This window comes from Microcaecilia unicolor, chromosome 3, assembly GCF_901765095.1.
Source record: "Microcaecilia unicolor chromosome 3, aMicUni1.1, whole genome shotgun sequence".
In the NCBI taxonomy this organism is placed as follows: Eukaryota; Metazoa; Chordata; class Amphibia; order Gymnophiona; family Siphonopidae; genus Microcaecilia; species Microcaecilia unicolor.
This window is the reverse complement of record NC_044033.1, coordinates 364,626,093-364,644,838: the sequence shown is the minus strand read 5'-3', so window position 1 is coordinate 364,644,838 and position 18,746 is coordinate 364,626,093. Positions and strand designations below refer to the sequence as shown.

The 18,746-nt window shown below is 39.6% G+C and overlaps 1 protein-coding gene across 1 annotated transcript in view; it reads left to right on the top strand.

Moving 5' to 3' along the window:
- The window catches only part of MAN1A1 (mannosidase alpha class 1A member 1), a 309,444-nt gene that overhangs the window by 223,019 nt on the left and 67,679 nt on the right, over positions 1-18,746 (top strand). Inside the window, exon 7 of the mRNA XM_030198560.1 lies at positions 7,119-7,212. Within this exon, the coding sequence (XP_030054420.1) occupies positions 7,119-7,212 (94 nt within the window). The remainder of the gene's footprint in view (positions 1-7,118; positions 7,213-18,746) is intronic.

Sequence of the window (18,746 nt, the reverse complement as noted above, 5' to 3'; positions counted from 1 at the left end):
TACAGGCAGCAGCAGATCGCTCTACTGCTGCCTGCAGCGCTTCCACACGGAGGCGAGAGGCGCTGTCAGGTCAGTGCAGGGGCCCGATACGGAGGGGGGCGGGAGCGGCGGTGAGGATGGGGGTGAGGGTGGAGGTTGGTTCGCGCGATGTTTGTTTCCAGGCGGCAGTGGCGGCGTCCGATAGTCCGACTCCATTTCCCTCTCTGTTCCACCCTCTGACGTCATGACATCTTGACACAAGGGCGGAACAGAGAGGGAAGTCTGTACTGCGCATTTGCAGGTGAGTCGGTCACTTGCCATTTATATGTTTGATATATATATATATTTTTTTTTTTTAATCTCAAAAATGCAGAAGAATAATGCACAATAAAAGCTAAAAAAAACAAAAACAAAACACAGTTGCCACCTCAGTTTTTTTCTTTGTAACTGAGTCCTGTCAATGCAAATTGGTACCTAGCTACCAAGTTATTCCACCGTTGCAAGTCAACACCATAGTTTCTGTCTAAGAACCTGGTCACCAAGAGGAAAAATTCAGTTAGATTTCCCTGTGAATGCTACTTACTATTATGAATAAGGTAATTCATTGCAGAAAACATTTTCAAATCATGCAAGAAGGCTATGATTTGTTCCCTTCTTAAGAAGCTTGTCCATTTTCTAACTTTATTTCCAAAATAAATAAATAAAAAGTGTGTGTATATATATGTGTGTATATGTATATATATATATATGTATACATATATATAATAAAAAGAGGTTTTGGGGGGGGGGGGGGTTTGGTTCATCTTTCTAATTGGAAAAATACTTATTCCCTTCATACCAGATAGCTGGGCTTTTGGCCTGGTTCTCGGCACTGAGTTTGTTTTTCTTACTATGATAAGCTAAAACTCAAGAACACCTTGATTCTGGGAGCATTATAACGGTAGTCCTATTGGATTTAAGCTCAGCCTTTGACCTAGTTGACCATCAGTTATTAATCTCCTGACTTTCTGTCTTGAACTGGGGGTGTTTTCCTCAATTTGCTCTCGCCTTTCTTAAGGAATCATTCATTTAAGATGCATTCTGTTTTGGCTTTTTTTACACGTGATCTTTTCTATTGCAGAGTTCCATAAAGCTCTATATTAGCAACGGTGGTGTTTAATCTGTTCCTTGTTCTCTAGCAATTCTAGTCCAGAGTTCTGAGCTTGGTAGATTTTATTCTGTATGTGGCATTGAGAAAGTAGTTTACACTGGCCCATTCCAGTCTGATTTTAGTGTATTAAATCTGAATGCTCAGAGGCTTGTTGAATTTCAGCATATCCCAGGTAAGTCTGAGGCCATTCGGATTTCCAGGAATTCTCCTCTCCCTGTGTCCAGTTCTTCAGGACCCTCCCATCACCTTGTGCAACTCAATTATTACTTTAGGTTTCCACCTTGATTCTTCTTTCGTTTGATACACAGATTGCATCAGTTATAAAATCTTCCATTCTCCTTAGTCTGTCAGATTTATTCTGTGACATCATTTTTGGATTATTAGTTCATGCTTCTGATATTAAGCTGACACTAGCTACAGAAATTCAAAAATTACCAAAGTCAATTGCAACATTTCATAAGGAGCAGGAACTTAAATGCAAGGAGAAAAAGATATCAGAACATCATCACACAATGGTTCTCAGTCTCAACTGTTCATGTTCAATCGTCAATCAGAAATAACTCTACTAAATGTAATATGTAATACAGTGACAATTCTTTATTTAACTGAATGTTTTAATTGGTCAGTCCCCAACAAGGGCCTCATTTTGCTAATTCTGGTTTAGGGGAGATGCAATCTGAAATGTAGAATTGCCTATATCAATTTTTCAAAAAAGACAACTTCCAATGCACAGTATTCTATAGCTTCAAGGTGGTGCTGTACTAGGCAATCATTGATACGTAAATTTAAACTGCTAATAACCAGTTGGTGCTCTTAGACTAAAAAAAAAAAAAAACCTAGATAAGCAAGAGAAACATTATTCAAAACAGTCAACCCAATCAATTTTAACATCCAGACTGATTGGCTCAACACTGTTCAATTTAAAAACCCATCATTGTTCCTTTTGCAAAAAGGATATTTCTCTCCTTATGTCCTGGTGTCTGAAACATGTTCCAAAACAGAACAAATTAAATCAGTAAATTGACCATTTTCAATGCAATGGAACACCATAGGGGTAGTTAATTATTTTTGCAAGTAAACCAAGATTTGTATTCCAATCGATATTAATTTTTGCTCCGCAAGACCCGCTAGGTCTTATTTTCAGGGGAGGCCTTATTTTTCGGGGAAACATCGGGTTGCCCCCCCCCCCACCACCACCTGAGGTCGCCCCCCCCACCCGAGATCGACGCCCCCCCGCCCTCAGTCGCTCCCGGAACTAACCTCTTAAACGCTTCCTTTCACCATTCATCTTAGCACTCGCAGCAGGGCAGGCTACTCCTTCCTTCTGTGTCCCGCCCTCGCCTGAGTAAAGTTAATGGAGCTTCAGTTTGAAGACCCTTTTAATGTGTTACCCCTTTTCCCTTCTTTGATTCCTAGCTTTTTTCCTTTTACTTAGTTTTGTTTTATTTTTATTATGTTTAAATATATTGTATATTTTTGTGTTTACTATTTAAACTGCTTAGAATGTTCATACTCACAGCAAATTATAAATAAACTAATTTAATCTCTGGTTCCGAGCAGCATGGATCAGAGCATTGAGCCAAAGATGGCCACACAACGTAGTGTGTTCTTGAATGGTAGATATTTAAACAAAAGATACAAAACCAATTCTGTCATAAAATAGTAGACAGTACCAAAATGGAAACAAATATAAAAAATTCACAACATATCGTTTTTAAAACATCACAAAAAATAAGCATATCAGCTTAAAACCAACATAAAACACAGAAAATCTTTTGAGGGTGGTCAGTAGAACAGCAGGCTGAGAACCAGTGAAGCCAGGTTCAGATCCCATTGCCACTACTTGTGATCTTGAGCAAGTCACTTAACCCTCCATTGCTTCAGGTGCAAACTTAGATTGTAAGCCATTATGGGACAGGAAAATACCTGTTGAATATACTTGCCCTGAATTACTGAGAAAGGTGTAAGCTAGATCCAGATCTCTTTATCTCTTCATATAAGACAATGATAGGTGCTAAGTTCAAGCAGTATCTACAAATTACTTCTTTCTCAAGGAACCTAGTAAGGTGGCCTTTCCATCTGCCTCTTTTTCTAGCGTCTTATTCTTTTTTGTACCCCAGTTGCACTTTCCAGCCTGGTGGTGATCCTGTTAAAGTAGCCAAAAGCTACTTTGTAATCCACCTTATCTTTAAAATTCTCCCCATAAGTTGTTTTTCTTTTCTCTTAGAATGAGAAACTAATGTGCTTTGGCCAAGAGAGAGACCTTGGGTGATTATGTATGATCTCAGCATAGCAAAATACTATGATAAAGGGGAAGGGAGGAAGATTTAGGATTTAGCTTGCACCGTTTGCCGTTTTAGCTCAAGGTTAGCTGCTTAAGTATGGTAGCTATTTTCCTGTCTCTGGAGGGCCCAAGATCACAAGGCGCTACAATGGGAATTGAACCAGGCTTTTTTTTTAGTTCTCAGTCCATTGCTGTAACCATTGGACCACTCCTGTACTCTATTGACTGGATCCAGAGAGGGACAAAGATACATAGGGAGAGAGACATAACCAGAATGTACTTGATAATGCACCTAGAATATTGTCTAGTTCTAAAAGCTGTGCCTCCAAAAGGTTATAGATACCTCCAAGGACAAGCAGGATATGCTGTGAGCATGCTGAAAGGAGGTCTCTGCTGTGTCGTGCCCCCACAGGCACAGGAAGTCTGAAACAGAGGGGGCAGAATGCGGCAAAGACTTCCTTTCAGTGTGCTCACAGGGGTTCAATGAGGTTCCGAGGTTCTTTTGCCATTATTGCGGCTGGCGCTGCTGCAGATCCCAGCAGGGGTGATGTGACTGCAGCAGTATGTCATATGGGAAACGGAGATTAATGTTGTAGAACCTGGAGGCGAGGGAGTTGCCTGTCGGTAGAACTTGGACTAGTCTGTTGCTGGTGAGCATTAGGAGAATTGGGGCCATAGAGAGCAGGAATATGATGACAGAGGAAAAACACTAGACACAGGAGAGGAATAGGGGGAGAGGGAAATAGGAAGATGGAGGAGAATAGGGAGATCGAGGGCATGCTAGACATAAAGGGAATAGGGAGATACTAGTTATGGGGATGAGACAAAGAGAGAAGATATGCTGGATAGGTTGAGAGAAAGAGGGGAGATGTTGCATAGGGGGGGGGGGGGAGACAGATCATGAAAGACTGGGGAATAAGGGTGGGGGATTGACAGCAACTGCAGCAGTTGAGAAATGAGGCCAGTGCCAGGCAGATGTCTACGGTCTGTGCCTGGAAATGGCAGATAGATCAAGTATGCATATATAATATCATATCATATACCATATGCTATGAGTTTCTTTTTGTTTGTTTTTTATTTGGATTTTGTTCACACCTTTTTCAGTAGTAGTTCAAGGTTAGTTACATTCAGGTATACTGGGTATTTCTATGTCCCTGGAGGGCTCACAATCTAATTTTGTACCTGAGGCAATGGAGGGTTACGTGACTTGCTCAAGATCACAAGGAGCCCCAGTGGGATTTGAAACAGCCATCTCTGGATGTCAAGACTGTTGCTGTAACCGCTAGGCGACTTCACTACTCCATCTTGTTGGGCAGACTGGACGGACCATACCAGTTTTTACCTGCCGTCATGTACTAGGTTATAAGAAAGTGATAGGGAATTGAAGGGCTGGGGTGAGGGAAGAAAAAGCTGTGAGTAGGTGCTGTACAAAACAGAGACATTAAGAAGTGGATAGTAAAACAGATAATAAATGGAAAAATCTGGAAGAAGAGATCAATGTTGGAGATGGATGTAGGGAAGAAAGTGAAGGCTGAAGGAGGGAAAACTGGCAAATAGATGGGACAAGAGACCTTGATGGACAGAGGAAAGCAGAATCCAGAGCCTGGGACCAACACAATCAGAAAAATAAAATGGCCATACTAAATAGAAAAAAGAATATTATTTTCTATGTTATGATTGGGATGTTAGTTTTTACAATGTATATCTTTTATCTTTATATTTTGCATATTAGTTGAGAATATATTTCTAGTTGTCTGGTGTAGTACTTAATGCAAGAATCTGGTGTATGCATGTATCTGTATGTCTATGCAGGTAGAATTTATAAAAGAAAATTAAATACATATTTGAATCACTAAGAGTCAGCCATCAGGGAAGGGGTGTATGGAATGGGTGGAATATGGAGCATATCTCATGGAATTATTTTCATCCCTTTTCCATATATGTGTATTATGTCTGGGTTTGTACATGTGTTTCTCTGTTGGCTCTCTAGATGTGACAGAGGAGAGGGGAGTTTTAAAAGGTGAAATTTTCTAACCGTTATGTTAAAGTAAATTAACGTTTGCAAGCTGCAGTTGCTGAGAGTGTTTCTCCTATAGAAGTACATTGAACCATTTTTTTGAGGAGGTTTATTTCTCTGGAACCTCTGTTCACATCTGCTCAGTTTTAAACTCAACATGTATTTACTGGTCTTTCAAACCTGCATAGTTGGTCCTGTTCTCAGATCCAGGACCAGTTGTTATGAATGCACAGACAGTGTTTACTACAATAGATATTATAGAAGCATAAAAGCAGATAAAAACTATATGGCCTATCCAGTCTGCCCATCCACACCATCTACTACTATCCCTTCCTTTCCTCTAGAGATTCTATGTACCTGTCCCAAGCTTTCTTGAATTCAGTTAGTTTTAGTCTCCACCAGAAGACCATTCAATGAATTCACCACCCTTTCCCTGAAAAAGTATTTTTTCAGGTTACTTCTGAGTCTGTCCCCTTTCATTTTCATCCTATGCCGCCTCATTCTAGAGCTTCTTTTCAGTTGAAAGAGTCTCTCCTACTGTGCATTTAAAAGTTCCGTTTAATGATGCATGCATCGAGCCCTTACTTTGCAGAAGAATTTTTAGGGTGGCATATGTCAGTATTTATATGGCACTCTAAACCAAGGTGCTTCACAGCCTGTTACAAAGAGGTGCAAATTCTTTACTAAATAGTTCACAGTTGAAATGGCTATCTGAGGCACTTGGAAGTAAAGCAAAGCTTCTTTAAAACCTCTAGGGGAAAAGTCAGTTTAACTTGTTTCCTTCATAGAGGTGCTGCTTCTAGGTTGAGGAGATAGCGTAATCAGGGAAGCATGACCACAGGCAATCCATGACTGTTCTAACATGTCTATTAGATTATTAATACCTATGTAAATTGTCCAAATTCCAAAGAATAATTGTTTTTTGATTATCTTGGGTAAACCAGCTTAACATATAATTTATCTTGTATTATTAGATCCCATAGAAAGCCCTTATACATCAGATGTACACTTGCTATTCCCTTGTGTACTAAAATGTTCAGCAATTTATTTAAAATTTATATGAAGGAAAGTGTACCATGGTATCTGTGTGTGAAATAGTAGAAAGAGGTATGCAACACTGTTAAGATAAACAGACTTGGGGACTGCAATGGGGATTTCTCCCTAGAAAATCACAAAGCTCCCCGTAGCTGCCACTGCTTCCCCAGTGCAGCTGGAGAAAGCCAATATACCTCTGCCCAGTGATTCCTCAGCTCATTGTTGTGGCTTATAATGGAAATACTAGTGTAGGATGAAATTAAAGCTCTCTGTAGAGGTGTGTTCTGTAGGCCACAATTTTTCCCATCTCTGAGCTAGTATCTACAAACACACATATTAAATGTTTTTTTTGTTTTTTTTTGTTTTTTTTTTTGGGGGGGGGGGGGGGGGGTTAGACAGTTGAACAATGCAAAATTACAGTATTGCAATGCTTTGGGTAGAGAATTTGGGAGGGGTTGGAGTCTGAAGACATGAGTTTAGTTTTAATGGGTGCATCATTATAAAACTTATAGAGAGCTTTGCTAAATGACACTAGCAAATGAGAAAATAATGTTTGAACCCCAAGAGTTTAAAAAAAATTGTCTTGCTTTCTTTTCCCATCTTTCCAGTGAAATTTACTAAAAAGTATTGAATTTGATTTTTCTTTGTTGTAGGTAATGAACATACGAAAAGTACTTAACCGCTTGGACAAACCACAAGGTCTCTATCCTAACTATCTGAATCCAAATAGTGGTCAGTGGGGCCAAAGTAAGTATTGTATATGACTGCTCCAGTGTTCAGATAAAATACTGAATTTAAGTTACTATGGTTGCCTTATACTGTAACCTGTGGTTCAGAGTGCTTGGCATAGAAGGCCAAGCTAAGTAGATAAAATAGGATTGTACATACCAAAGTCCTACAGATCATCTTGTAGAAAACAGTGGAAAACACAAAGATGCCAGTCTTATTACTCAGTATGTTCTCAGAAAAAATCTGAAAGAAAGTGGAGCCAAGATGTGTAGAACCACTTCTTTGTATTAAATGTAAAGCAGGTTATAAGTTCTCAAACAATTCTCCAAACGCATTGTCATAAAACATTATATCCAGACCTGCATTTAAGCATAGGTAATTGCTTCCAAGACCATAGAGCATTACCTCTATCGCATGCATCAATCTGGACCCTGGTACCCCTTTGCAGTTCTTCATTCTGGCTCACAAGGCTTCCTGTTACCATGGAAATCATACAGGAGGAGAGGAGAAGGTGCAGAACCTCAGGGATCGAGCAGGCTCCACACTGAATTTTGTTAACATGTTGAGCAACCGGATTGCGGAACTACACCTCATTAGGTAAGAGGAGGATATCAGAATAGGACAGGACTTGGGTTTCCTATAGGCACCAAGAGTAGAAATCTGGCCCAGTTTAGATCGATTAGATATCAAACATAAAGCTTAAACATATGGCCAGAAAATGGATATTGATACTGAAATACAATAGATGACCCATAGTGGATATTAATATATTTAAGAACTTCTGTAGTGATGCACTTTCTCTATCCAATACATTGTACTCTTAAAAATAGTGGATTGAATTTTAAGTCAGCATGGTGACATATAATTTAAGCATCATAGCTTAAATTAATTCATGTATTCAGTGCTTTTACCTGTATAGATGGCAGTGCTGAACATACAGACAGTGCAATCATTATGCCAGTGCTTTCTATTTACGTAAGGCTGGTTATGTTTTCTAAAATGAACTTTCTGCCAAAGAATCTATCAGGTGCTAGTCTTCGGTATATATTTTAAATATTTTCAGGTTTTGCACCATATTACCATCAGAGATTTATGGTACACGAAATTAAATGAGCATACTGTAATTACTTTAACCCAGCCTGTTCTTAGTAGAGAATGACACTGGGATGGGGTACATGCAATTAACCATGGGGATGGGGTGGGGACAAGGACAGAGCCCGTGTGGATGTGGACAAACTTGTCTCCATGCCATTCTCTAGTTTTCAGTTGAGTAAGATGCCACACCATCTGTTTAACTGAAGCCACTAGAATTATAACAAACCGGATTAAAAACCGGTTAAAAGATAGAAAACAGAGAGAAGGGTTAATGGTCAGTATTCTCAATGGAGAAGGGTAGATAGTGGGGTTCCCCAGGGGTCTGTGCTTGGACCACTGTTTTTAACATATTTATAAATGATCTAGAGATGGGAGTAACTTGTGAGGTAATTAAATTTGCTGACGACACAAAGTTATTAAAGTTGTTAAATCACAAGAGGATTGTGAAAAATTGCAAGAGGACCTTAGAAGACTGGGAGACTGGGCATCCAAATGGCAGATCACATTTAATGTGAGCAAGTGCAAAGTGATGCATGTGGGAAAGAGCAACCCGAATTATATCTACGTAATACAAGGTTCCACATTAGGAGTCACTGACCAGGAAAGGGATCTAGGCGTCATCATTGATGATACGTTGAAACCTTCTGCTCAGTGTGCGGCGGCAGCTAAAAAAAGCAAATAGAATGTTAGGTATAATTAGGAAAGGAATGGAAAACAAAAATGAGGACGTTATAATGCCTTTGTATCGCTCCATGGTGCGACCACACCTTGAATATTGTGTGCTATTCTGGTCACCGCATCTCAAAAACGTATAGTGAAATTAGAAATGGTATAGAGAAGGGCGATGAAAATGATAAAGTGGATGGAACGACTTCCCTATGAGGAAAAGCTAAAGCAGCTGAGGCTCTTCAGCTTGGAGAAAAGACGGCTGAGGGGACATATGTTAGAGATCTATAAAATAATGAGTGGAACAGGGTAGACTTGAATCGCGTGCTTACTCTTTCCAAAAATAATAAGACTAGGGGGGCATGCAATGAAGCTCCAAGTAGTAAATTTAAAACGAATCGTATAAAATATTTCTTCACTCGGTGTGTAATTAAACTGGAATTCATTGCCAGAGAATGTAGTAAAAGCAGTTAGCTTGGCATGGTTTTAAAAAGGTTTGGCTACCTTCCTAAAATAAAATTCCATAAGCCATTATTAAAGTGGACTTGGGGAAATCCACTGCTTATTTCTAGGATAAGCAGCATAAAATGTATTATACTGTTTTGAGATCTTGCCAGGTGCTGGGCTTGATGGACCTTCAGTCTGTCCCAGTATGGCAATTTTTATGTATTTATATACTCCCCAGCAGTCATGATCTTTGAGCACTACAGTTTGAGGAGTGTAATTGAGATCTGATTCTAATTGGCATGTAGCATTTCTTGTCCTGCCACTGCCTCTTGCATGCTTCTTTTTGTTAGAGATGAGCTATGACATCTTCACAGAAAACTGATTTCAGCCTCCACATATATTTAAAGACAAACGTAAAAGTGCGGATCGATTGGCCACAGAGGCTTCTCAGTGGTACTGGTTTGTGCTGTGATCTCTCATGTACAGACTCCCAGTGGCAGATAGGCCATGCAGAAGAAAGCCCCATAGATATGAGTGAGGTTTTGCAAACTACTAAACTATAACATCCAAGGGACACATTTGTTTCCCCTTTTTGCATGCAAGTCTATTCTGCGACTGGACTACTTTTTTGGTAAGACTAAAACAAATGATCAAATCCAATATTTCCTTAGCATCCATACCAGACCAGCCCAGAACCAATGGGTTATGTTCTTTGTCCAGCAGATGGAGACAGGGAACCAAAGTAGTTATGTGTGATTCATCCCATAGATGGTTCAGTAATTCTCCGTCTTCAGCAGATGATTGTAGACACACTGTTCAGCTTCTAGTCTCAGCTCTGAGCCCAGTTAGCATCTGGATTTTATTGAGCACATGGGATGCCTTTCTAAAAGGTTTGAGCTCCTTAAAGATTTGAAGATGTTTGTCTAGAGCAAGAGTTTAACTCCGAGGTCTATGAGTTCCCTACCGAACCCCCCTGCCACTCCCTTATTTCCCTCTAGTCATGAAGGAGGAGAGTAGTGCCTGAGGAAAAGCTTTGGTGGTTAATTGGACCTCCAAATCCCTTCCTCTATCTCCTGTCAGGGGTTTTACTGGGGTTTAGGTGCAGGTGACGTCTGGGCAGAATGCCTTTTTTCGATTCTGAAATCCAAGCAAGTATGGAGGAGCCAGCTTGGATACTTTCTGGGGTTTACTCAGAGAAAAGGAGTCTCTTTCCCTCTTATTTTATCACTCCTTTATTCAGCTTTCAGTATTGGTGAGGAGGGGGGAGACCCTATGGGGGAGTGCATGGAATGCTAGAATACCATGGTGACCATTAACAGCACATCAGCTTAGAGTGCACTGGATATGGATCCAAGATGTCCACTGGACCAGAAACGCTGTAGTTTGTTTCTTACCTTTGCTTCTTTTTTGTTATGCCTAAGCGTTGGGGGAAAGCAGCTGCTGTTTCCTCCTAGCAGAGCAGTTCCCCGGCGTAAGTACCTATCGAGAAATTTATTTTTGAACTCGGCACTCAGACGACAATGCCTCCAATGCTTGGGGAGTCAGCTATGAGTAGAGGTTTGGCTACTCTCTTTGGGCCTGATGTCACCCTTAGTCCAGAGAGTAGACTCAAACATACCCCGCCTCCCTCCTGCACAAGCTGGCTTCAGAGGCATTCCAACCTGTTCTTGAGAGGTGCCTTATCTCATGCATTGTTCTTGAGTGTGACTTATCTCATACATTGTTCTTTCACAATATATATGACCTATTCAAGCAAGCAATATCGCTTATACATATATATCACACTTCATGAACTAAATATGTTACTCTATATTTATTACTGCTTCAATAACATGAACAGATTAGATCTTACATAAAAATCAAACAGTCTTAATCAGATCTAATCATACCAACAATATATCTTCTCAACAGAATGTTAAACAAAGTCACTCAATATTTAAATGTTCTTCAGATGTATAAACCACCACTTACTGACAGCTATGCAAAATGTTTTTTTGCTGCCAGATCTTCAAGCGGTACAGCAATTATACTGACCACATTTGTGGTTCACTGTCAATAAGCTCAAATGTCCAAATATCAGTGAAAAAGGTCCGATTTCATTTACATATGGTTGGACAATCCAATTATTCCGCTTCAGATATCTGTATCATGTCCAAATTCTTTCAAACAATCCATGGATCCCACCACAGGCCGTGTTTCCTATATTAACTTCCTCAGGAGACCCTTTATGAAAAATATATATACACATCAACAAATCAACATGATATACATACAACAATTCTATAATATGAATAAGTTGTGAAACCACCTACCAGCCACGATCAAGCACCGAGTACACCATAGGGAATCTCAGCAGAAAACGTGACAAACGTCACAACAGATTGAATGCTCTAACTTTACGCTGATGAACAAATTTATACTGACAACAATAAAGCCCAATCTATCACCTTATACAATCACAGGGGCTGAACGGTTCTCCAATTAAAAATAAAATGCTGTTCCCTCCGAATTAATTCTGCTTCAACATTACCATAACCCCCTTGCAAACTATTGTTGACTACAAATCGCAAATCCTCCACTGCATAGCCTAATTGCAGCCAATGGTTTACTAGAGGGGTATCAACTTTCTGCAACCGAATATTACTCAAATGCTGAGCTATACGCAACTTGACCTTACGTGTTGTTTCTCCTATATACCATAGTTGGCAAGGGCAACATATGGCATACACTACATTCGGAGTGTTGCAATCAGTAGGAGACCTTAAATAAAAATATTTATTAATTGATGGTATCCAAATGCGAGTACTTCTCAAAGCATGTTTACAATACACACAGGAATTACATGGCATATGACCGCCCATTTCTTGATGACCCTTCCGAGTATTATAACGTTTACAAGATAAAATCTCGCCCATATTCTTATCACGGTTGCAAGCAAACCGTGGCTTAGCCTCCAAACTCTGATGTATGGACAAAGTTAACCAATGCTTCAAAATAATTTGTTGTATCTCTTGTGTCTGGTTACAATATGGGAGTATGCAATTAACTTGTGTATTGCAAGTTTTAACTGGGACCTGTCCCCTATCAATCAACCAGCATCTCTGAGCATACTGAGCTCGCTTAAACGCGGATTTAATCACATATTGAGGATACCCTCGAGCTTGAAATCTTTGCGACATTAATATCGCCTGATGATTGTAAGTTAGTTGACTCGAACATAACTGTTTAATCCGCAAAAATTGTCCTACTGGAATACTTTCTTTTAATTTGCGCGGATGATGACTGCTGAAATGCAAAATAGTATTTTTGTCAGTCTCTTTACGAAAAACTCCTGTAGAAAACTGGCCATTAGATAGCTCAGTGTTTATATCCAAAAAATGTACCACTGTACCTCTAGATTGTAGAACAAACTGAATATTAGTATCGCATCTATTCAAGTATTCGACAAAGGCATCAATCTCCTCAGAGTTACCAGACCACATGACAAAAATATCGTCAATGTACCGTTTCCAGACTAGAATATTAGTAGTCATGAAAAGAGAAGTATATAGATACAATGACTCAAACATCGCCATGTAAAGACAGGCTACCGTGGGGGCTACCATAGCTCCCATGGCAACCCCTCTAGTCTGAAGAAAGAGTAGATCGCCAAATTGAAAATAGTTTTTTTCAATCACAAATGATGCCATTTGTACCAATAATTGAATTTTAGAATATGATAGATCTTGCTGTTGCAACACCCGTTCGATAAGATCTAAACATGCTCTTTGAGGAATACTCGTACGATATCTAACGTGAACAGTATGACATGTTGATCTTGAGGTATATCTATAGAATTTAAAAATTCCAACATATCACCAGAATCTTTAACATAAGAAGGAATTTTATCTACTTGAGTGTAGATAATGTTCTACAAACTGGGACAGTGGTTCAAATAAGGAACCTACACACGAAACAATCGGACGTCCCGGAGGATTACACAATGATTTGTGAATTTTCGGTAAAAAATAAATATTTGGAACATGGTTTTTTCCGTAACAAATATTTAAATTCTTTCAGCTTAATAACATTACTTTTACTCGCAGTTGTCAACATATCAGAAACCTGAATGATATATTCTTCGGTGGGATCGGAATCTAATTGTGCATAAAAAGAATCATCTAATAACTGACGTAATGCTTCACATTCGTATTGCTGAGCATCTTGAATAACAACCGCGCCACCTTTGTCAGCACGAGAAATCATAATTGACTGATCTTATTTCAATTCATGTAGCGCTGTTCTTTGATCTCTAGTCAGATTATTCCAGACTCTAATTTTATGATTTTCTAGTTTTTCCACATCTCTCATTACAAGTTTTTGAAAGTTGTCAACTGCAGAGTCTGGGATACCTGGAGGTATCCATACCGAAGGTAACTTATACTTCTCTGAGAACGTCGCAACTGTATCTGTAGTTTGAACTATTGAACCCTCACCATTGTCTACATCAGCGCTTTTATCATCAAAGTAAGCCCGAAGTTTTAATTTGCGAAAAAATTTCTGCAAATGTAACCGCATAGAAAAAGCATCATACAGTGTAGCTCATGAAGTGTGATATATATTATATGTATAAGAGATATTGCTTGCTTGAATAGGTCATATATATTGTGGATGTTTATTAGTAGATGACTAATTGAAAGATCAATTTAACCCTTGTTTTGGTAGATACATTGTTGTTTGAGATATACCAGGAAAGTCACTTTTGGGTCAAAGACAGGGGATTTTAAAAATGTATTATCGATTAAAGCAAGACTGAAAAGCAATTTTCCATCACAGGTATGAAAATTAGTCTTGTCTTTAGGGACACCCAGAGACAGAGGAAACAATGTATTATGATAGTGTGTAGTCAGTTTTCTGTCTTGTAAATATGTCTTCTTTGAAGCATTCCAGCTTCCTTCCTCTTTGGCAACTAAACAGGCCACATCTTTATTATAACTTTGAGGTGTAGGATAATTGTCTAATTAGCAGTAGCAATAGAGTTATTCTGGTCAGTTTCTTTGCTACTTATTCTCTGGCTTAGTTAATGACCTCCTTTTTGTAAATCTTGGATCTTTTATAGGGGACTTGAGGAATCAGTATGATTTATGTACTTATGTAATTATTTTTCCTTTTGTATTTGGGCATATTGTATTACTTTTCTGTACAAGTGTGTAATGCTTGGTTATATATACTAAAAATTTTATAAATAAAAATTTTTTTAAAAGTGCATTGGATATGGGGCTGGAATTTTGGCAGGGAAAGTGGAGATGGTCTCTTATAGACCCAGTCTTATACTAATGTGGAGTAACTTAGCCAGTCTATTATGCTGCTCTCCGGACTCTGCCTCGGATCTGCCGTGGCATCGTGAAAGCCACTCCTTTCGGTCACCACTAAAATAGTTTTTATTTTAGCCTTAATGGCATTTGTTTTGAGGCTGACTGATACAGCTGTGCTCTCCTTGCATCAGCAGCTGCCGAGAAGTATCAAATCTCAGTGATGTTTTCTGGGGAAGCTACTTGTTAGCAGTCAGTTCCTTTCCTTTGGGCTATAAGGATCTCTCTCTTTTGTTATGCTAGTGTTTGTGTGGAACTACTCCATAATGCCTGAAAATGTGGACTTAGAGGGGTTCTCTGCTCTCCACCTTACCAGAATTTTAAAGGCAGTAAATCAGTTCCTGAAGGGCTCAATGCTTTGTGCACCTAATCAGTTTGCACATCACTCTTCCAACCAAGGCACCAGCACTAGTAAGATAGCCTTCAATATATGTTCAACAGCTCCCACCTGGCTGTAGCTCCTTGTGACTCTGGGTAAAGTCACTTAACCCTCCAATGCCCCAGGTAAGTCGCTTTGGATGTGGTTGCGAAAAAAAACTATTTCTGAAAATATGGCCTGCTTGTCCTTGGAGAAAGCGAAGATACTTGCCTGTAGCAGGTGTTCTCCAAAGACAGCAGGCCATTCATTCTCACATACCCTCCCACCTCCCCTTGGAGTTGTCTCCTTTTATGCTGTAGTATTGTACTGATGGTCCCCGTGCTCTAGTGGCGGGCGGGAAGGCATTCACACATGCACTGTGGGGACACTGTGTGTTCTTTAAAGTTCTAGTTCATTGTTTAAGCTCCACACCGAGCAATGTATATGACATCTCCCACATATAAGAATGAATGGCCTGCTGTCCTCAGAGAATACCTGCTACAGGTAAGTACTACTACTACTACTTAACATTTCTAGAGCGCTACTAGGGTTACGCAGCGCTGTACAATTTAACAAAGAGAGACAGTCCCTGCTCAAAGAGCTTACAATCTAATAGTATCTTTGCTTGTAGCAAATTATCTAAACCTTTTTATAAACTCTGCTAAGTTAACTGTTTTAATCAGATTCTCTGGCAACGAATTCTAGAGTTTAATTGCACATTGAGTGAAGAAATATTTTCTTTGGTTTGTTTTAAATCTACTACTTAGTAGCTTCATTGCAAGCCCCTAGTCCAAATATTTTTGAAGAGTAAACATGCTCTACCCTTTCCACTCCACTCTATAGACCTCTATTATATCTCCCCTCAGCCAAGCTGAAGAGCCCTAGCCATTTTAGCCTTTCCTCATAGAAAAGTTGTCCCATTCCGCTTATTGTTTTTGTCGCACTTCTCTGTACCTTTTCTAATTCCGCTATATCTTTTCTGAGATGCGGTGACTAGAATTGCACAAATATTTGAGGTGTAGTCGCACCATGGAGCTATACAAAGGCATTATAACATTTTTTTTTTGTTTTCCATTTCTTTCCTAATAATTCCTAACATTCTATTTGCTTTCTTAGCCGCCATTGCACACTGAGCAGAGGGTTTCAACATATCGGTGACACCTAGATCCTTTTTTTGAGCGGTAATCTCCTATTGTGGAACTTTGCATCACATAGTTGTAGTTCAGGTTCCTCTTTCCCACATGCATCACTTTGCACTTGCTCACATTAAATATAATCTGCCATTTGGTTGCTCAGTCTCGTAAGGTCCTTGTAATTTTTCACAATCCTCTTGCAATTTAACACTTTGAATAACTGTGTTATATGCAAAGTTAATTACTTCACTAGTTATTCCCATCTCTAGATCATTTATAAATATATTAAAAAGCAGCTGTCCTAGCACAGACCCCCTCTTCTCCATTGAGATTACTGACTATTTAACCCTACTCTGTTTTCTGTCTTTTAGCTAGTTCTTAATCCACAATAGTATAAACAAAGTAAAAGCAGATCACATTCAAAACACAGAAACAAGTGAATAAAAAAGTGGTTTATTAAAACAGTTACCCGACGTGGCCACGTTTCGCCCTCAGGCTGCATCAGGGGTAAAAAGACTAAAAGGGGTTGATAGTCTACACCTAATAGTAAAAAATCAAACCACTTAGTCCACTTCTCTCCACAACCTAACCCACTCATTTCATTAAACCGACAGCATAAGTGGGTCAGGTCGTGGAGAGAAGTGGGGTAACTGTTTTAATAAACCACTTCTTCTTTATTCAGTTGTTTCTGTGTTTTGAATGTGATCTGCTTTTACTTTGTTTATATCTCAGTAGGCAGATCAGTACCTCTTGTTTTTTGGGTTTTTTTTTGTACTTATTTGTAATCCACAATAGGACATTACCTCCTATCCCATAAGTTTCTAATTTCCTCAGGAGTCATTCATAAGGTACTTTGTCAGATGCCTTTTGAAAGGCCAGATACACAATATCGACCAGCTCACCTTTATCTACATGTTCGTTCATCCCTTCTAAGAAAGTAGATCGATGAGGCAAGTTTTCTCTTGACTAAATCCATGTTGACTTTGTCTCACTAATCCATGCCTATGTATATGCTCTGTAATTTTGTTCTTTATAATAGTCTCTACCAAAAAACCGATGTCAGGCTCAGCGGTCTATATTTTCCCGAATCTCATGTGGAAACTTTTTAAAAATTTGTCGTTTCATTGGCCACTCTCCAATCTTTCAGTCCCATTCTGGATTTTAAAGATAAATTACATAATACAAACAGTAGCTCTGCAAGTTCATTTTTCAGTTCTATCAGCACTCTGAGATATACACTATTCGGTCCAGGCAATTTGCTACTTTTCAATTTGTCAAATTGCCCCATTACATCTCCCAGGTTTACAGAGGTCTGACTCATCATTGAATACCATTTCTGCACTGGTATTTACTCATATCTTCCTCAGTGAAGACTGAAGCAAAGAATTCATTTAATCTGTCCACTATGGCTTTGTCTTCCCTAAGTGCCCCTTTATCCCTTCGGTTATCTAGCTGTCCAACTAATTCTTTTACCGGTTCTTGCTTCTAATATAGCTTTAAAAAGTTTTTACTATGTATTTTTGCCTCCAATGCAATTGTTTTTTCAAAGTCTCTTTACCTTATCAGCATTTTGCAGTTGATTTGCCATTCCTTAATCTATTTCCTATTTTTAGTCTGATCCTCTTTTATTTTTGTAAGAATTTTCTTTTAGTTTTAATAGATTTCTTCAACTCACTTTTTAACCATGCTGGCTGTCATTTGGCCTGCCTTCTTACCAGGGGCGTAGCCAGACTTCGGCAGGAGGGGGGTCCAGAGCCCAGGTGAGGGAGCACATTTTAGCCCCCCTCCCCGCCATTGCTGACCCCCGCTGCCACCACCACCAACTTTGCCCCCCCTGCCGACGACCCTCTCGACCCCCCCTCCCGCCGCCAACCCTCCCCCTCCGTCATCACCTACCTTTGCTGGCGAGGGACCCCAATCCCCACCAGCCGAGGTCCTCTTGCTTCCCGCGCAAGGCTTCATTCTGTTTCTGACGAACAGAACGAAGCCTTGCGCGGGAAGCAAGAGGACCTTGGATGGCGGGGGTTGGGGTCCCCCGCCAGCAAAGGTAGCCCACGGCAATTCACCCTACCCCCAAAAGCTAGACCCCCAAAACTATCCTAGCTCAAAAATTACTTTTTCCTTGCCTTATTACACCATAAACTGCCCCCATAGCTGCCCTATTCCTAGAAACTATCTATGTAACTGTTACGCTGTAACACTACCCCTCAAAACTCCTTCCACAACTGCCCCTATCACCCTGTAAACTGTCCTGCAGATGAAAAATACCCCTCTCAAACTGTCCCACCTCACAAAATCTATCAACCCATAAATTCTCACCCCTTAAAATAAAACATCTCACAAGTGATGCACCACCGCACAAACTGCTCTTCCCTTATTTCAGTCACCCTGAAAAAATGTCCTGCCCCTAATACTATCCCTAAAACTGCCCCATATCGGAAAAAAAATATTACACTGATAAATGTTTCCACTACTAAAAATTACATTCACACATCTACCTTT